A 21,638-nucleotide genomic window follows, 5' to 3' on the forward strand; every position below is an offset into this window, starting at 1 on the left:
TATTTTGTTTATTTATTTATTTATTTTTAACTTCACATACATGTTAGTTAATACAAAGTTTCTTACTTGGAAAGTGGCTTTATATTTTAGTTTGCTGACCATTGTGCTGTATCTTATATGCTACTTTGTGATTATTATTTTTATTTAAGTAATTTTATATGCCATTTATGCTGAAAAAAGTGCTTGACTATATCATAAGAATTACTTTGTATACGTTGACTGTATGTTAAACAATTCTTTCTTTAAACTTCTTTCCAGAACTGTGAGGACATGGGATGTTAACAATGAAAAAAAGCACAAAGGCGTATTTAAACCACGATCGGCTCAAGGTAAACGGGTGATTCCTACAACTTGCACATACAGCAGAGATGGTAAACTTATTGCAGCTGGCTGTCAGGATGGCTCCATCCAGATCTGGGATAGGAATATGAGTGTAAGTCAAGCATATGGTAACAGTACGGACTTTTAATATACAAAATGCTGAATGTTGAAGCTGATAAAATTAATTTGAATATTTTTATTCTTATATATATTTTTTCCCCTGAAAATGTAATATGTATAAGCAAGATTTAATAATTCCTCTACTTTCTTCAACTAGTCATTCAGTTTGATGCTATTCAATGCAAAGCAGTGAAGGAAGCTGTTGGCAGTTTGGTTTAAAAAAAATATTGGCCACATACCTATATTTAGAGTATTGTTAATTTAAAATGTGATGCTTTTGTAAAAAGCTGTCATTTCTTGTTGATTCCTAAGAAATATATTTCCATATTTATTTGAAATGTTGAATACATTAAGTAGTAATTTGAAAAACTTAATACTGAAATCAGTTATTCATCCAGGCAATATACAGAGGGCAGCAGAATCCAAGTGGGTAAGTACAATGCTACACATTAAATACAAATTGTTGTTATATTATCAAAAATGTAAGATTTACCATTAAGACAAAGTTAAACAATATGTAGAAATACAGTGTAGTCAGAAAGAGTCAGAATTAGAATTATTTGAAATTTTTTAAATATGCAAAAGATGAAATAAACTCTATCTGTAATTTTGTTGTCCTGTTCATGTTCAACTTAAAATTGTATTTCCGGTAGCTAGGAATCTAAATAACAAAGGATACATAAAATTCATATTGCTACTTTGTGATTCAAAGTTTGGAGCAATCAGTGCTCTCTATTGCTTTCAGTAGTGTGGTTTACAAACCAGTCCAATTCAAAAAGCTTAATTTGCAATAGAAATTCACTTGTCAGAATTTTACTGCTTTTTAAACTAATGGTTAGGTATCTCATCCGTACCCATCTTATTCAAGGAAGTTGTCCCTGGTCTCACTTCGCTTTGACTTCAGTGGGATAAGTGCTTATGTGTAGTGTGAGAAAATTAGATTAGAATCAGTTTGTTTGGAAGCCAAAAATAAGAATATGAATGAATAGGTTTAAAAAAAAAAAAAAATCCTTAGAATCAAACTGACATCATAAATCTTTGAAAGCTTTACAACTCCAGTAAAGTAGGATGGATTTAGTGAAATAATACTGAATTAATGTAATTTATGTTAGTATGTTCATCTTCATCATTCAAAATACTTGATTTTAAAAGGGAAAAAATGCAATTTAGGGAACTTCTCACAAAGACTGAATAAAATTTGATTGTTGAKGTCAAGGGGAAATGTACGGATGTAAAGGAAAAGAAAGCCAGTTGATCATATTCAAAGTATAGCCCGTATTTTTGGATTGTCATCTATTTTTATTTCTGTTTTTATTTCCACTATAAACCCAGTAAAACTTCCTAATGGCATGAAGCTTGAGAATTCATCCTAAGTATAAACTTGTTCTAACAGAATAATAAATTTTTCAGAGACTGGCTTTCATCACCTGTGTATGCTGTTTATTTTAACATATACAGTATTGAAATATTAAGCTTTCTGGTGCAGCTTTAACAATAGTGCTCTTGGTAGTCTGCTTTTTCATGTGCTTTTCCTTTTGAACTTTTGTGTGTCTGTAAGATGACATATTGCAATGCTGATTGAGTGCAGTTTAAGGTGATTATGAATAATTTAAAGATGTATCCTGTGCATCTTGTGCAATTTCCAACTGGTGACCTCTGTGTAACAGTGCAAGCCTAAAGAGATTTCCTAGTGGAAATGAGTTTGATAGTGTCATTGAATTTATGTTTTTAAAGTCTGCAGAATTTTTGTCTTCGCTTTTGTTGGTACCATTAAGAAATGTRCAAGTTTTTCCAAAAGCAGCAGTACTGAATTCTGTTTTAGTGGCACCCTCATATAAAGCTGCCAGTACCCTTTGGAAATCTATGTTTATAGTTAAAATCAGGCATTTCAGAAGGTACCTTGCTGGAATAAGATAATTAAAAAAGAAAAAAAAAGCTTCAGCTTACATTAGCAGAGTGGAAATAAAAAATAAATAAAAAAGGAATGTGTAACTATATAAGCACTTACAAAGTGTTCAGTGTAAGATTTAGGGAGAGCAGGATGGGACTGAGTTCTGCATTGGAGTGGTGAAGGCACTTACAAGCCTGGCAGAGGATGCAGAGTTGTTTGCTAAAGGGAACAATAAAATGTTCAAGGCACATCAACATGGAACAGTTTTGGGGGTACAAGCAACTGTAGATGAGATGGGAAAAAAGAGCAAAGAAAGTTGTAAGAATCAAGTAGCTAGAGCTAAGCTGTTTAAAGAAATAAATAAGAGATATTAACTTCTGATTTTTGAAGAAATTTTTAATTTCTAGTCCATCAGATATTATTTTACTTTGTTGAAACAGTATGGAGCTCTGTACACAGATTTTGCTGTATTACAATACAGTTCTTGTCATGTCAAAGTTAAGGCAGCATTTGTATTTAAGCTAAAAAGGCAGTATTGTATCTATAAAAAACAAAACAAAAAAACCCCAAGCAAACAAACAAAAAAACCCCTAGTATTTGAAGGGAGCAAGTTGTTGTTATAATTTCTTATATTTGCTCAGTTAGGTATGATTCTTGCATCATTATTGTAGACTGTGGATTTGGCACATATACAGCAGGAAAAATGACAAATTCATGAAGGTATTTTAAGTTAGAAGTAACTTTCTCGGGCTTACTTCAGTAAAGCTKTCGTGCCAAAGCTGATCGAATAAGGGCATAGTTTGACAGTCTGAACAGTTTTCTTTTTAAGCAAAAATTTAAGAGGCATTTCAACCCTGTCATTGCCCCATGCTCTGCATGTGAAGGTAAGAGCACAAACCAAATCTAGGATGATGTTTCTATCAGATCGGATCTGTCAGATCTGTCTGTCAGATAYTAGGGCCCACTCTCCTGAGGCCAGCTGTCTGCCATGCCTGCTATCCATGTGTCTGTGAAGGTTACRAGGCAGGTTTGGTTTTGAGAAACCACTGTGTTAGTTGACCTACTCTAGTCTTGTTCTCTTACTCCTCAAAATGCAGACAAGAGTCAAAACTCTTCCAACATCAGAGCCGGCTTCAGAAAGAGGGAAGTTTCTCTGCTTGCCACGGTGAAAGCATAAAGCCCTTGCTTTCACGAAGGAGAGGTGCCATGACACCAGCAGTACCCAGTGGTTATCCCTGGAAAGGAGGAGAGTCTAATAATGCTCTTTTCTTGAGCAAAACGGGCTCTCAGTTCCCTGACCTCCTTCGAGACAGGCGCACTGCTGCAGTGCTGGCAGGAAGCCACGTTTTCCCCTGGCAGTTCCTGAAGTCCATACCTCTGTACAAGGTGGCAGAAGCTTCCTGGCAAAGCTCCCAGGAGTTTTCCCTTGCCACTGTGGCCATGGTTTCTGACTGCTGATTGTAAGTTTATTATCCTCTGCTCCAGGCATGACTTGAGGGCTTCACACCTGACCGCAAGAATCCTGCTGATTTAAGTCCATCAAAGGGCAAATATAAAAAACTGATCTGCTGCGCAGGAGCATCGTGGGGTTGTTTAATACAGAAAGATTGGCAGTGTGAACAGAGTGTTTTCATGATACACTGACTCACGCTAGTGAGCAGGATTCGGACTGTAGTCGCTGTTTGTAAACCTCGATATTGGCAGGCCCCTCTCTGCCCTGGCAGCACTTTGTGTTCGCTGCTCAATAGTGTAGGAATTTGTCCAGAATGGTGCTGTTGAATAATTCTTTATTTTTTTTTTTCCTTTTAAGAGGCTCCTTTCTAGCTCATATTTTATCATCTGTGTCTTTTTCTCATTTGCGATCAAAATAACTTTTTGTTGTAAGTTAGGATCATGAATTAACTGTTTATTCCAAGACCCTTAGAGCTCTTTAGGCATTTACCTTTTTTTTTTTTTTTTTTTTTTTTTAATTTTAGTGTTGTCTGGCAAATGATTTTGGTGTGTGAACAATTTCCCTTCTTTCATTCTGACTAGTCACACACACTGTGAATATTTCATTCAGTTTTCTGCTTCCACTGTTTTTTTGGTACAATTCCAAGTCTCCCAGCTGTATGTAGTGAGAGTAAAAACATTTTTGGAAGAACACCCTTGTACACCCTTTATTTTATTTTTTTTTGTCTCCATGAAACTGCCATCGGTAACTTGCTAACGCTGAAATTAGCCAAATGCATTCCAGCTCTGCCTAGCTTTCTCCAAACTTCCTCAGTATGATCATGATCCATTATAATCACCTGCCTCGGAGGTTTTTTCATTTTGTCATAAATCTGTATTATTTTCTCATGTATGTTATTTTGTCAGTGCATGTTTTTTCTTTAAGGTTCACGTACATGTGCATTTACAGTGCACATTAGCAGAACTATCTGTCAACCTGTTTGAAATATTATGAACGSTGTCAGCTTGGCTTAAAATAACAGCTTCAAAGGGCATAAAAAATAACTTCCTTCAGACTTCCAGTGAATAGTGGAAACAATAGTGTGAAATAGTCAATCATAGTATAGCATATTAGAACATTCCTAATTTAAATATTCTGAGAAATGAAGAAGAGTATCTGGCAAATGTGGAGAGTTGGAGAGGGTTGGTCATAAATAAGACAAGACATTGAAAATTACTGATTCACAGGAGAGTGCAGTAAAACCACTAGATTTACCTGCAATTCAGATATACTCAGATTGCTGACCTAGCTTATGCTTACCCATTCAGAAATATTTGCAGTACCAATAGTACTACACACTGCTGAGCAAGCTGATCCATAGGGCCAGTCTTTAGTATCAAGAACTATGTGTGTGTTTTAATCATTAAATCTCTGTGTGCACCACTTTTTTCCATCTAGAAATGGGAATACCTCTTTTAGGAGATGCTGAAAGACWGAAGTCTCTTTTGCAAAGGCTATCAGTGTACTTGATGGGCAGATTAACAATGTATTGTGACTTTGATTGAAATTCATTTCAACTCATGAGCACAGAAAACTCATTTTTCACACTAACTGGGAAGAGATCAAGATCTTCGTTGATTACCATTAGGATTTACAAGGGTGAGAAAGAAGAACCTTCTTTGTTACTCTTTCTTAGCCTTTGAACTATGTGATGAAGCTACCTGTTACATGATGGAGGAGAATTTCTCCTTCAGCTTTTTCTGGGTACATTCAGCCCTGGAGTACCTGAACAGCTTCTTTGAGGATGATGTGCTGAATCCTGTTTCTCAGTTTCACACTTCATGTATTTTATGGAAATATTTTGTAGTCATCATACAGTTATTTCAGTAAGGATATTGGGGAGGCAAAACTTGTAAGGAGTGATGATATCTTTTATATCCCTTCAAGAACAAGAAAAACAGCCTGTAGGCCCAAAAGGTTGTTTGTTTTCTTCCAACTCCAAACCTGGCTCTATTTAAAGGGTTTATAGACTTTATTTACCTCGTTAATTTTTATAGACTGCTAGGTGTCTGCAGCTACACTGTAAGTAGTAAAGAATTAGCTTTGACAGATATATCAGTAATAGGTTTATCTTTTATATGGCATAAATCTGAACAGGAAATTTGTAATGTTTTATGATTTTCAACATAGTTTTCTTCTCATTAAACATAAATTGATTCAGTGCTGGGGAAAGATTGATAGATATGAAGTGATTAATTTGTATTTTCTATTTTTTATTTCATAAAAGACTTCATGGTGTAATCAGCTCCTCTTTAATCTATTTCATCAACTATTTCATTCTCAAAAGCAATCATCTACTACAGTATTGCTGAACTATTGCTTTGCTAGTGGTTTCCTTTTCCAAGTTTTAAGCCCCTACTTTGATTTTAAATTGCTACAACATTTTATGTATTTTGATCAGTTTTAAATTACTTAGCTAAAGCTAAAGTGATTTTACAGAACTTAAAATGCACACTAATAATGAAATCCTACACTATACAAATAAACTGCCCACATGAATGTCCCCAGAAGTGATGTGAGCAAGCAGTAATCCCAATAACCAGTTTTCCACATGCCCTTAAGCCACCCTGTCCTCAAAATGCAAAGGGAAGAAAAGTGGGATGTCGCAGTATGTTCTGAAGTTAAGCAGATCTAAACTTTGTACCTTTTTAATTACTAATACTCATGTTAAAAGTATTTTCCAAATAATTACATGATTTATAGATGTAAGATAAATACCCTTCTATATTTAGCTATTGTTTGCTTTGAAAGGCTTTTTGTAAGCTTTAGTTTTGTATTGCACAGTATAACTGCAGAGAAGTTTTTAAGGCAGTGTTTTCAGAGGTGAAAAGTTTTACAAACAGTGAATCCATTTTGAAGAAATCCTGTACAACCAACAACATAGAATTAGATAATACAGAAAGATCACATAAGATAATTTTTGTTTGGCCTAACTCAGGTGATCGTTTTGCTTTAGGCTGGGAATCTGAGCCCAGATCTTATTTGGAAATTTTTTTGTAAACTTTATTTTGCTGTCCTTAATGGATTTTACAGATGATGGTGCCAGACAGTAATGAAAAACTAGTAGTAAGATCTGAGACTTGCTGTAAATATTTTCTTCATTAACTGGAAAGTCTTTTTAGGAGGGATTTATACCTTTGAGTTGGGAAGAGGAGACTTGAATCTCTGCAGAGTTGCAGAGTGCTTTTTGCATATGCTAAGGCATGCAAGACACAGCTCTCGGTACTAAATTGTGAAATGTATATCCAGTATCAGTCTACTAAGAATGTTTATTATTTTGCTTATGCCTACTCAGCTACAGTTTTCTACTGTAGATCATAATGTGGCTTTGGCATCTGATGGTTCGCAACATCACAGTATTTCTCTCCTTTCACACTGGCTAGATTTTCTTCCTCACTTGGGCCGGAAAACATTCACTTGCCTATTTGAATATTTTGTTTTGGTTTTACTTATATGGAGTTTTAGCTTTATATTGACATCTTGATGGCATTAAAAAGTTTTCAGTGATAAATTATCTCTATTAAAGTTTGCTGAATATCACCACTGCAAGTAAACAGCAGGCAAATCTCGCGATTTCCCCCAAGCATGTAACATACTTTGCTTTGAAGAGGGCAGTCTGGCTACATCTGGAAATTTCTTGTGTAAATACAAGATGAAAGATATCCAAATACACTATATTTCCCTTTCAAACTTAAGGTAAGTTTTCCATATCCATAATATCCTACCCTTTCTTTCCATATGTATTTGTGCCAGACCTCTGCTCCAGAAACTGGAAATCACACACAACCTTGCCAGCAGCAAATATTAACAGATTCATATATTATTCCTTTTTGTATATGTCTGGTTTAGCCAGTCCATCACTATCTGTACCCTGAAACTAGTAGAAGTAAAGAATCTGACAATCATAAGCTGAGATAAAATGTGCCCTGCTGTATTTCTAAGTGCATTTCTCTCTTATGTAATAAACAGTTTATAGTTAGGAACTATCTAAATGTTTGCACTATCTAATATAGTGATGAAAGGCAATTCTAAATCTTAAGTCTGTCATACCCTGATGAAAACAGCATAAAGGATTTTACTTTGGATTCATGTATGGTTAAAGGAGGCAGACTTATCCCACGATGATACATATCTATCTTTGATTTACTACTTGAAGGAACTAAGCTTGTGCTTATTAGAGCTTATGAAGATAAAATAAAAAAGACAATTTTAGAAGAAAAGAATAAACATTATAGTTATATGATTAGCTTTATTAATATTTTTTATTAATAGTAATGTAACATGAATAATAGTCATTAAACAAAAATGGATACAACGTTCTCTGGCTGCTGTTATTTTAGATTAAAAATTTTTAGATATTTATTTTACAACTTTCTGAGTAATAATAGAAGTGTTGACATAGAGGCAGAACGTTACAAGTACAGGTGTCACATGTAGTTCGAAAAAGATGAGAGTTGAAGAATGGTCTGGTTTACCAGAAAAATGGCTTTCAGATTCTCTAGTATATGCACTGCTCAGACAAGCTGAACACATTATTGGTTCAGAGCCTGCTAAGATTTGTARATTAAGAAAAGAATTTTGTACTTGGCATGTGTATTAGGAAGCTGATTTAGGGCTCAGATTTTTCTCATCGTAGTTTGTAGTATGCCACTATTTCTTGACACTGAYGAGGAGATGAACAAGAGGTTTGTACTGTGAATTTCATAAAAACAATGAAAAGTACATTTCTGTGCAACTCTTAATCGTTAAGTTTGTTTCATCAGAAAAGTCCCAAAGTATTAGAATAATTGAGGAATGAAAGCTGTTACAGCTTGATAGGAAGAATTTATTTAAGCACAAGAAAAAAGTAGGAAATTACTGATTACTCATCATGAAGAGTGGTACTTCCTTTCCACAGATGTTTGCTTTATGTCTTGGGTTAATTTATAGGCCTTTCATCACCTTCTGGCTTCATATTTGGATGCAACTCTTGCAGGCTTCACTTTTCTCATCAGTTTGTATCTTTTAGAAAACTCTAGTTTGGGATGTTAGTAAAGAATAATGTGAAATAAATTTAAAAAATATACATGCTGTACTGAAAGCTGGCTATGTTTTGTTGGTTTTTAATAGGCAAGGAACTTAAAGATTTTTTTTTTAAGTGAAATGTCCTTTTTTGACAGAATACTTGGATAATTTTGCGTAGAAATCTCAAAACTAAAATCCTGATTTGGATTTTTTTTTAACTTCTAAAACATATTTTATGTTTCTCTTATGATTCTTCTTATTATAATGAGTGAAATTTATTTTTTAATTTTTCCCACTCTTTTTTTTTTTTTTTTTTTTTTTTTTTTTTTTTTTTAATCTGTGTTAGTGTAGAAAAAAATAGAGCAATTGGCCAGATTTCTTTCTTTTTCGGAGAACTAATATAGAAGATGAATAAAATATTCTTCTGTGTTTTACAGTTGTGGGATTTTTATGTATTACCGTGTTGCTGGCCATTATCAAAAACTGGATACTGGCCTAGAAAACCCGTAGTTTAATGTTCTGTAGTGCTTGTGTGTAACCTTTTCATAACTGTAATTTAGATAAGTTAAAATTGTGAAAGAAAAACAGGCAGATGTGTTTTTAAAGTTTTTTTTTTTTAAAGTTCAATAGAATAAGTATGAGTTATTTTGAAAGGTACTGAGTTTTATGACAGTAAGAAAATATATGCATATTTTTAATACAAATATGTTCTCCATTCTCAGCCAGAGATTGAGAAGCTCGAAGAATGAAGACAAATTATAATGAAACATAGCTTTTGTATATAACTTTATCCTCTAGAAGTAATCACATGGTTCACAGGAAGAACAAACTATTATTACAGAGGAAAAGGTAAACTGTACAACTACACCATCTCTTGGCAGCAGTTACAGGAGTATATAAAAGAAAACAACAAGCATACAGAATGAGAAGTATTCCTGTTTACAGTATATTTTTGCCAAGACAGCCTTGATTGAGCAAGTTGCTTTGAATTCTAGATTTAAAACTCGTAATTAAAAATTAACTGAATATACCTGAAGCTTTCTTTTCAGATAAGTAAAACTTGTGTGAAATATTATAAAGCAAAGTTTTTTTTTTTTTTTTTTTCCTCATGATGTCCCTATTTCATAAAGTTTGTTTTCAACAGATGTTAGTGCTAAACAGTTAGCAGAAAGGGCGGTGAAATAGGTGGAGCATTGTCCAGCTGTGTTTTATTTAATGTATGACTGCAGTGATACTACACAGACTGAAACCAGATACATCCAAGGAACAGCTGTCTTCCTTGAACCAAGTTCTAAATTTCTCATGAGATAGAGAACTAGATTTGGAGTTGGAAATGACTACCTATATATTTCACACGTTATGTGTAAATATATATTTGAGTGTGTGTCTGTGTGTAGATGTGTGCACACAAATTCCTAATGAAAATCTAGTGTAATAAAGTTTATGAATTTGTATAGTCTTTCTAATCTCTGATCATTTAAGCAGGATACTCTTAGATAACTCATAATTTTCACTCTCATTAAGCAGTGTAAAAAGTGGGTTTTTTTGTTGTTTTTTGTTTTTTTAACAGCCTTTATGGTTGCTGTTTAACCTTTTTTCCGTGTGTATTTATCACTTCCAAACTGGACTTGTGACTGTTTTTTGGTCAAAGCAGTTACCTGTGTTCAGTTATATTTAAATTTTTGTCATCCATTGTACTAAGCTTGAGATGGGATGACCAAATTAAGTACTGTGTTAGTTCACTTGTAAAGGGTAAAATATACTGAAAGAATCTGATTCAATTTATATTTGTGGGCTATGTTTATTGTAGACACTTTCAAGAGCTCCTTGCATTGTATCCTACCTTCCTAACCTGTTCTGTTGTCGGCACCAGCATGCAGCTCTGTGCTCTCGTTTGGAGAGCAGATTGAGCTCAAGACCTACAAACAAAGCTTATCTTGTTGATGTCACCAGAGTTTGCGGCTGTGATCTTCAGAGAGGCAGAGCTTCACCAGGGCTTGCAAAACCACAGCTAGGACACGTGCGTGTGTTCCTGCCCTTGTAATGGGAGGACTGGCTTGTATTCAAGACCACCTTCAGGAGCCTGAATGATTTTTCAGAAGCTCTGAGCAAGCAGGGGAACTTGTTTTAGACAGAAAAAAGGTGCATTGCCTGCCAGTGGCTTGTTATTTGATAAAAGATGCAAAAGCCTGGTCAATTTTGTTTTTTTGTGTGTGGAAGTGTGGTGCTAAATGGGGTAGGAGTTGACAGGGCTGTATGAATACAGGAATGCTGTGCTCTAAGCAGCTCACTGCCGTTGCTTGGATGTTGCATTGAGGTAAAGACTGCCAGACAGGCAGGAAAAATTCAGCTAGTGTCTGCTGCTGTGTATCTGTACGTATAAAACATGAACTTCAGTTTAGATTACTCTCCTTAGGAAACAAACAAGGTTAAGTCAGAAAGGGAGTCATTTGGGGTCAAGTTAGTGAGGAAATGGCACTGAAAACACAAAAGAGTGCAACTTGGCTCCTTTTTTTTGAATAACAGTGGACTGTATATCAGTATATACTACAGAAAAGGGAATGGTGATGTTGGTTTAGACTTTGTTTTTCTTCGTATGAGATGTGCTTGAGGATTAAGCAAGTGATCTGAAATTATTAACATTGGCAGAATATATACTTAACTCATTGGTGTAGCAGAGCTGTTAAGTAAGATGAAGTTAAGTGGCAGTCAACTCTAAAAGTAAAGATCCATTAAGGCACTGGAGCAGAAGGATGCAAAGAAGATGGACAAGCTGAATAAGAATATTGGCAACAGGTTGCTGCTTGGATTTATTGTAGTGTATTTTATAATATGTGATCAAAAGGAGATAATGCTGTATGATATGATTATGATATGATGGTTTGGGGTTTTTCTGGTCTTCTTTTTTCTTTTTTGGGTGGCAGGTGATTAATAAAGGTTAGATCTTCCAGGGAAACTTAGGACAGGTATGGTAGGTAGAGGAAAAAATCAGGAATGACTTTCAGCATATTGAACTTAAGTTGCTAATTAAACATTAACAAAGTGATGTCAAGATGAACTAAGATGTTGATTAGATAGAGAATGATGAACTTTTCATTGGAAGGTAGTTTAATGGCTTGAAAGTATCAGTAATCATGGTTGTGGATAAGGTTTGTTTAATACATTGCAGAGAGAGAAATTCAGGGACCAAGTAATGTTGAATAGTCAGTGAAACAGGGGAAGAGAGGGAGAGAGTCATGAACCAGCGGAAACAGCAAATAAGGGAGCCAACATGTAGAAGATGTCTGGGAAGCACTGCATCTCAAAAACCAGMGGAGAATAGGGAACAGAGAGTATGAACTTTTTTCAAAGGCTGATGAGATTGAGGATGGGGTAGCGTTTGTTGGGCTTGTCAGGAATAAATCTGTTGAGACTCTGAAAGAAATTAAATTGGTTTGAAAAGGAATGAGGATAGAACAAAAGGAGGATTTGGGGTGACAGGGAAAGAGGAAGATGGGTAAGAATGCAGGACTGGATAAAAGAAAGCTATGGCGAAAGAGACAGCTATTTGTTTTTTTTAAAAAAAAGGCTTATGCAAGTGAGGTTTTTGACATATGATATAGTACTCTTATTCACAAACAACAATTCACAGATCTCCCTCTCCTCTGAAGATGCCACTGCTAATAGAGAAGAAGGCTGTAATTGCCAGGTATGAGTGTGAAATACTGTACTGAAATGAAACTGGAAAGCTAGGATGAAAAACAGAGCAATCATTCCTTTTGTTGGATGGAGAAGAATTCTTGGTATGCTAATGATGGAAGAGAATTGGAGTTAGGAGATGTGCTAGAGTGTCACGAAAGAAATGGAAGCAGGAAAAGAATAGAAAAGAAAATTTTGAAGCAGCTTTAACGGTAGAGGAGAAGGCTAATGGCAGAAGGAAAAATTCTGTAAGAGTTCTGTACTCCACAGAGACAAANAAAAAAAAAAAAAAAAAAAAAAAAAAGAGAGAGAAAGAAAGAAAGAAAAGGGGCAGGGGGATGGAGATTCTGCAGCCTGCTTGAGGGGGGTCTTGGATGTTGACCAGGACATTTTTGCATTACCATGGTTTTAACAGTCAGATTATTTATATGAAATGAAACAAGAGTTCAGCTGATTTAATCATAGAATGGTAAGGTTGGAAGGGACCTCTGGAGGTCATCTAGTCCAACACTCAGCGTAGCCCCTTACGGGGATTGAACCCACGACCTTAGCATTAAGCATGCTATTCTGAACAAAAGAATCATCTACTGTAATGTATTCAAACAATAATCTGTTTTTAACATCTATTATAAAGCAAAACTATTATAAAAAGTCACCCACGATTCAAATATGCATGAATGCTACTGTAAAACAGCAGGCTGCAGTTTTCTAAAAGGTTTTTTCACTCCACCTAATGCTCAAGTACTTGATTGCTGGTCTGTAAGCTAGCTGGGAAGCTTTGTGTGACAGAGCATTTGGCAACGTAGATATAAAAATACACTGTTGTGTACACTTATTTTCAAGTCGTTCCCATACTGAGTATCAGAAATCAGATTGTGGTACAACAGATCATCATCTTGGAGAAGCAGCGAAATCTTGGCTTTAAAGCTAGCTTATTTTACAAGGTGCCTTAAAATCTCTCAGGATTAAAGTTTTGCTAGGTTGAAGTTGATACTACTACAAAACTTGGAACTGTCAGAGTTACTTAAGACAGCGTATTCTTTCTGAGCTAAATGCTTTTGACAAAACCACATTTTGTCAAAAGAACTTTCTCCACTATGTGTTCTACATACAGAAACACTTGACTGATTAATATTTTATTTGTGAAGTCAGAAAACTTATTTGTGATTTGGGATTCAGAAATACTAAAGATTAATAGGAATTCATAATTTTTCCCTGTGTAACACTGTTCAGTTAGGAAAAACTACTTTCAGAAGATAATTTTTGAAAAATTTTCAATGTTTCAATTTTTTGTTTATAAATGTATAGTTTTTAAGGTTTGCTTATTTAGCTAGTGAGTTATCTAAAATTAATGTAAGAATACAAGCAACATCAAAGAAATGGTTGTGAAACTGTCAGGAAGAATGCTTGAAAAGAAAGTAAAAATTGCTTGAGTTGCTTTTTGCTTTTCTTCCCCCCTTTTTTTCTTTTAACAACCATATGGCTCAACTGGATTCTTTCTTTTACTTTTTATTCATAGATAGTTAACCCTGAAGTTTCTGAGTTTGTCAGGTAAAATACTGAGTTAAAGGTGATTAATGGTACTTAGCAATTCTGAACATTGCAGATTGGAGCCAACATACCTCTGGTTTAACCCTCCCCACCCCCCTATTCCCCACTGACCTGTAAAAGAAGCAGAGAAAAAGTGTCTTTTAGCTTCTCAAAAACAACCCCTTCTCCTAACAGTTTACTTTGCTGGAAGATGATGGATTTTTTTGTTTTCTAGGTGCTTTTCTTTTTTTAGATGAGTATGGCCCTTGAAATTCAATAATAAGTATGCTGATCTAATAGCAGCAGCCTTACACAGCATTATTTATAAACCACTTAGGCTCTGAGTTAAGAATGCATGTTCAGTCACTGAAATATTTCATGTTGCAAAATAACAATTTTTCTCTTTTAACTGTGACATGTTTCCTCCTTCTCCTTTCCAACCAAAAAATAAAACCACATGCGCATTTTTAAAATCAGTGTTCTTTTAATTAATATGCAGTGGAAATATGGTGAAATGGTATGCAGTGTGTTTTTATGGGAAAAATTAAATAATGTAGACACAATAGTTCCCAATACCAACCAGGCCTACACACTGTCTGTATCTTGCCAGAAATATTTTAGTAAAAGTGAACATGACTGTTCAGTTCCTAGAAAAGTGCATTTTTCATGTTGGAATATACATATGTTTTAGTTACTTTTTCAACACGAATGTGCATTAATTTATTACGCAGCTACCTTTGACAACTCATTGAAAACTACAATAGTTTTGGTTCAAGTGTTATTGAACCCGAAAGATTAGCTTAATGTGAATTTCCATTTATTTTTGCTCAGGTTTCACTCCATTTTTTTACTCCAATTCACTCCAATTTTAGGATTACTAAAATGATCTTAAAACTTTGGGAAAACTGAAGAGTGGAGGAACATGAGAAAGTATGCAGAATTATGGTTGGAGTAACTTCAGGCAGTTGCATTATGGAGACATCTTTTGGAAATACTGTGCTTGCATATATGAGTTCACAGAGATCTGTGGACTTATAGTGGTGTTGTATTGTGGTTATATCTTTTAAGTGTACATTTTTAATGGAATTCTATGGAAAAACAATTGCTCAGATTTGGTTCTTTTCTGAGAAGGCAGAAGAACCTTTGACAGCTGGGTGATTCTGAGGATGATTAGATCTTTTTTTGAAAGAGGCAAGAGGGTATTTTTTTGGCTTACAGAAGCCATATTTATGATAGTAAAAAAGAGGAAAACCATAAATTCACTAGGTTAGGATGGGATAGGTTAGATAATTTATGAAGAGATGCAAAGAACATTTCTTTTGCATGCTCATACGTTTTTCACATATAGGATAAAAATCCCCAAAGGAAGCCAACTGAATAGTTTCCAAAGACTATTTTTATTAGCAATATTTATCGTTTTTTTGTGGCCAAGATAGATTATTTTCTCAAATGCGAAGTTTGACAATGCAGCCAAACATTCAATTGGGGTTTCATTTTTAAACCATTAGGCAAATATTTAGCAGTGCTGTTAAGAAGCCATCTTCCCAAAAGTGGATTCCTGAAATCTTTCTTGATGAATTCATTTAAACAATAAGAAACTACGTACTGTGGTATTCTTAAATATTCTTAAAAATTGACAGCTGTGCATGGTGAAGAAAGCAAGGTCAGTTAGGAAGGACTTTTTCGTCACGCTATACTGATCTGGAGACCTCTTTAAGGCAAGTCAGCCTGTTGTCATCTTTGTTTTGTCTAAAACCACATATGTTCAAATGTTGTGGGTACCTTGCATTGTTATGTTCAGTGTAAATATTGAATTTGAATTTATACAAAATTATACAAGTTATAATATATATTATAACTTATAATTATTATAATTATAAGTTAATAATTATAATATAATTATACAAGTTTATACAAGTCTTTGAATTTATACAAATCAACTTTTTATATCAATTTCAATAAAGAAAATGCTAATTCATTTTTTTCACTGTGTTGGCTACACTGCTCTATGGCCCATCTTATAAGAGTGCTGTTTTTTTGTAACATCTTGATGTTTTCAGATTAAGCATTTCACTCTTGCGTTCTTATTTCGGTCAATAGTTCCATGATGTAATGAATGACTTATTATATGGGACTGAAAATTTTTTAGGCATTAAAAACTGTTTACCTTTTCTAAATTATTTTTCTGATTATATAAGTTTTTCAGCTCTATACAATTCCTTGCTTCTGCTCAAGAAAAGCAGCAGAATATTAAGAAAAAGGCAAACATCTTGTCTGTTCGTTCTCAGTAAATAACCAGCAACACTTGAGTATGAAATATATATTAAAGATTATTGGAAGGTATTGAACCATAATTGAATCTGTGAGCTAAACACGAGATCCCAAAGACCTGCCTCCCCCCCCCCAGAGTATCAGTCCTCCACCCAAAACATGACCCTAGTTGCAACAGATGAGAATATAATAAACATACAAATTAGTTATATACAATGGCCAATCAGATGTACAGATTATGGCAAATAAAATTAGTCACCATATTCATTATGAGTTAATCAGGATTTCGAAAAATGAAGGAGTGTTTAAGGTCTGCTAATGTAATGTGAAAATGTAACTGAGATAGAAAATCACAGAGGAGAGCAGATCATAACATAGTGTGATGACATGAACAATAAACCCTCCAATTTCACAAGTTAATCTTGTTTTCCATCAGTATAACCATTACTTAAATAGCACCAGTTTCTACACCATGGTGGTACAGTATTGTGGTAGAGTACTGAAGAGCTGTAAGCTCTTTCATTAAACTGAAAGCCCAGAGAACACATTTAAAGAGACTTAACAAAAGCAAATGATAATAGTCTGCAACTAGCTACTCGAGAAAAACAGATTAATTTCTGAATTCAGCTGGCAAAGACTGACTGAATTAATTCAGAAGTGATGTACTAAAACCAGGGAGTACAGTTAAATCTCTTTGGGGTTATGTCTGAGAGCAAAGTGAATATGCTTAGTTTGGTAGAGATGACTGAATGGGGGATGGGGAAATAAAAATTTGGGAAGTATAACTCTTTGATGGGGAAAGTTTGTTTCTTGTCAGTTGAGATCACAGCTCTTTGTGACTGCTGGCTGTCTCTGATATGATCACCTTCAACACAAACACTTACTACTTTTCTCAGTTGTGACTAACAAAAAGGTTTGAGTTTCTTTTTTCTTGCAGCTTTAGCTCATGTCTTTGTCATCTTGATAGTGGACTATGGTAATAGGTTGTCTTGGAATACTTTTATGTTTATTAAAAACTGTAGTTTTTACATTGAATATGGTCAGTGTTAGCTGGGTTGTTTTGCTGAGACCATCTTACTCCCGTGAAATCACGTGTTTTGAGATTTGCTTCTGTGGTAGTTCTGCCTGGCTAGTCCTGCCCTTCTGCCTCACATTTGCAATCAATGTAAGTGCTTGAATTGGAAACTGTCCTGGATGTGAAAGTGGGAGGCGAGCATGGGAGGCATCTCTAGAAATTACCTCCCCTGTTCAGAAAACACCTTCTCTTATTTCAGCTTGAATAGACTTTGTATCACTTATGGCATACTCACTACTGAACAAAGCTTCTTTTGCTGTAGACAGGATAGTAGCTGCATAGTTGATTGTGTTTGCAGATGACATTAAGTGGAATAAAATAAATGTTAATAAATGAGTAAATTGTGTTATACATCTATAAAACAAAGATGGCTATAGCAGAAGCTTTGTCACTACTTTATAGATTTTACTTTCCCTGCTGCGTACCCTTGTTTACAACCTCTGCTTTTAAAATATCTTGAAGACATTATTGACAAGAAGGAAGAAGAATGGCTTGGCTGGGACATAGTTATCTCATTAAATAAGAGGGAAGAGGAAAGAAAAAGCATTTCATACAGTATCAGCTTACTATGAAGCATTGTGTCCTTGAAACAATGTGTAAAGTTCAGAAGTTTCTTTAGTTAAATGTATTGTGTTTCTATGGAGGTGGCTTAGATATCAGAGGTTAGCAAACTGACTAGGTCTGTCTTCTGCTTTTCGTTGAACATGTCTTCTTTAGGATGCTGGGGAATGAGAGCAGCTTGTGTGATGCAGAATCCTAATCACGTGGCTCTGATGTAGGTCATTAGGTTGTGATAAACACGTCATGCAGCCACTCTTGTCTTTCCATATGGCTCTGCTTCAGTCCACCAGGAATTTTTGTACAAAGGATATTCATTAATGATGCTTCAATCATGTAGCTTGCTTTTTCTTAATCCTTTCTCTGGCTTCCTTTTATCTTCTGGTTCTTGTTCTCTCTGAGAAGACTGTGACAATATTGCAGACTCTCAAGTTCTTCTGCTATCTCAGCTTTTTTGGATTCTTCTTGAAGCTGCCTCCTTTCTCACATGTGCTTCRTGTTTTCTGCCTGTCATTTCGTGTTGCCCACAAGTCCAGTCAGCTGTAATTGCCTAATAAAAATAGATGTGCTAATACAAAGCTAGAAAGTGTTTACATTGATGGAATTGCTTGCTAGAATGCTTTCAAGCAAGTTGCAAAAGATGGAGTGTTACTACAAAACTTGCTGACATAGCTAAATGTTTAAAGATTATTAAGGCTTGATGAACTTTGAATTTTGCATGGCACATGAATAGTGCTCTGTAACAGTGAGCACTTCTGCAATGAAAGGAGAAGGATAAGAGGTAAAATGTGGGTATGCTTTATCCTAATTTATATCTTTTTCTAGTGGTTCAATGCTCTCTTCCCCCCCCCCCAAACTTCTGAAATGCGTACATTAGCTCTTTTGTTTCATGTCTTTCCAGAAAGAAACATTCTGATAACAATTTTTTTGCCAATGATTTGTTGGCAAGATTAGACATCAGTTAAATATGTTAAGAGGCCAGAGGCCAAACGCATTATTTTCTTTGAAATCTTCACCAAACATTTGCCAGTGTGTGTAAAAACTTCTTGTTCAACCTTCAATCATTTTTAGAGCAACCTTCAATCATTTTAGAATATTTGATTTAGTATTACAATTCAGGGTTATATTCCCTTGCAGAATAATATATGGAGGGCAAGCTTGTAGAGCTCAAAGTTAGGAAAACAATCCTCTCACTGGTAAGCTGAGTAATTTTATTTTTAAAATCAAACAGAATTGCTGATGCAATCTTATGGTGCCTTTTAGAAGTGTCTTAATTTATATGAATTCTAAAGCATCTAAGATGGATAGATTTGGGCTATATTGGCCTACTGCTTTCTTTTTTCTGATTAAGGGACAAATAATGTCCGAGTCTTGGACATCTGTATGTTGCTATCTTTTCATATGGGACAGCTGAAAAAGAGTTAGTGTGTAGACACTTTGTTGAAAAGCGAGTAACATTTTTCAGATGAACTGTTTATTTCCAGAGAGATGCAGTTTAGGTTTGATGAAATGAAATCATAAAGTCATACTAAATATAATTTATACCTTTTACCAGAGAAAGGGAGGTAAGGAGATACAAAACTCCTGAAATGGTATGTGATTTACTGTATTTTTTTAAGGAGTAAGACAACAAGGAAAATGCTTTGTTTGGACCCAAAAGCGTTTCCTTATTTTTATTCGTATAGAGGGCAAAAGAAAAGGGAGAGGATTTCAAACTGGCTCAGAATGAAATGGAAGAAAAAAAAAACCTTGAAGTAGCCTGGGCAGCAAAATGAAAAAAGCCATTATTTTAACAGGCATGCACTGCTTTGACATTGTTGGGGAGGGGTGGAAGCCTTGAATGGACACACGTTGTAGAGTCTAAACTAAGTTTTTTCCAATTCCTTAGAAACAGCTAAATATCATATTTTGATCTTTCTGTGAGTTTTTTAGGTGTGATGATTAACTGTTTATGTTTCTGTATGTTTCCATGAAGAGAAAATACATAATCTTAATTACTTAGTGTTTAACAAATATTACAGAATATTTATTTTCTGATAATTAATTCACAGTTTATCCTCTATGTTATCACATATTTGGAAAATTTTATGTGATTGGATACATCGAATATGTTTKTTGGTGTTTAAAAACAGTAACCCAACACAGACTTACAGTACTAAATTGCAATCTGTTCATAGAATTTCTCCAGGATATGCGTAACTGGTTAAAAGTGGCAGTCATTTTGATACTTGGTCTCTAAACAAGTACTGTGGATAAATCTAGCGTGTTGCATTTTCCCTCCCTACTGTAAGAAGCATTTACTTAATGTTTTACACCCTTTCTTGTTATAGAGTCATTTGTGGAGTGAATGACTTATGTGATTCCTCTCAAAACGTGACTACATCTGCACACCCCAATAAGTTTACAGCAATAATGCACAGATTCTCTAGATTTTGAATTGATATTTGAATGGATAAACAACATCAGTTACTTTAGTAGCTTGGTCTTTTGCATACAAAAGAGCCCATTGAAAGAGCTTCAGTGAGGTGCATATGAGAAACAATAACTGAGGCAAGCTTAACTCAGTTTTCCTGTGTGATTGCATTATTTGGTCACATCCTACTTCTTTTTTTCTGTAGAACTGTTTCTTTATATACACACGTGTGTGTGTGTGTGTGTGTGTGTGTGTATGATAGTATTCCCTGGCTAAGCAGTCCAATATTTTGACCTTTTACTGTTCGGTATGTGACTCTAGATCTGACTTACTGCTCACTGTTCAAACCCTTCTCCAAAAATGTATACTTTTCTGTATATTTTTCTCTAGTTTGCTTGTAACTCTGATAAATAAAGGATGTTAAGGTAACTAATTTGTAGTCTTCCTCTCTGTGAGGGAAATGGCTTGTTTTAATCCTCATCTTACAGGCACAGGTAACCTTTAATTCTTGAATGCTTGGTTTTCCAACTGCATTAACTTAYCTTAGGAAAAGGGGACAAATGAGATATGTAATTTCCTAGGCAGGTAAAAAGAACCCAAGCTGTCTCAAATTCCTTTTTTTTYCCCCGCTTCCCTGTTCCTCCCTAGTCCCTCCAAGTTTCTGTTTCCATTTGGATTCTTCCTCATCTCTTCCATCTTCTTAGACCCCATTCCTTCTCCAATCCTGGATGCCCACATGGTTCTAGTTTATCCTTCCAGGTCACTTACTTTATCCCCACTTTTCTGAGTTGGTTATCCAATCTCAAATTTTCCCCTTACGCTGAAATATTCTGTGCCTATTTCATTCTAATTTTCCTTTACAGTGCTCCAGCCCTGTCCCATAGGTTCTTGTTGCATCTGTTCTTTCCTGTGCTTTTTCTGAAATGCAGTAGTTTCCTTTCCCCCTCAATTTCCCTAGACTCCTTGCCACAATCTGATCTTTCCCTGCCGTTGGTTTCACTTTTTTTTCTCTTTAGTCAAACTCCTTTATACTGGGTGTCTCCTTTTACCAGTTGTCAGTCTTGCTGAACTTCCCTACCCATGGCATGGACTGTGATCATTTACTCTTGTGCAAACACAATGCAGGTTAAAAGGTTTGAACACACAGGATGGGCTTCTCCGGAGTTTTGCAGGAATCTGTGCTAAGTACGTTTGCCCTACATTTTCCAATTTTATATGTTGATGTAGTTTAGCTGAATTTTCAAGGGAAGCCCTTGCTCTTGAATGTCACCTGGCTATCTTGGCT

At 35.1% G+C, this 21,638-nt stretch overlaps 1 protein-coding gene across 1 annotated transcript in view; it reads left to right on the forward strand.

Moving 5' to 3' along the window:
* The window catches only part of WDR70 (WD repeat domain 70), a 142,240-nt gene that overhangs the window by 78,447 nt on the left and 42,155 nt on the right, over window positions 1–21,638 (forward strand). The window contains exon 11 of the mRNA XM_085297698.1: window positions 259–433. Within this exon, the coding sequence (XP_085153824.1) occupies window positions 259–433 (175 nt within the window). The remainder of the gene's footprint in view (window positions 1–258; window positions 434–21,638) is intronic.

The sequence above is a fragment of the Rhea americana genome, unplaced genomic scaffold (assembly GCF_003343005.1).
Source record: "Rhea americana isolate MKP2758 unplaced genomic scaffold, rheAme1 scaffold_13, whole genome shotgun sequence".
NCBI classification, from domain to species: Eukaryota; Metazoa; Chordata; class Aves; order Rheiformes; family Rheidae; genus Rhea; species Rhea americana.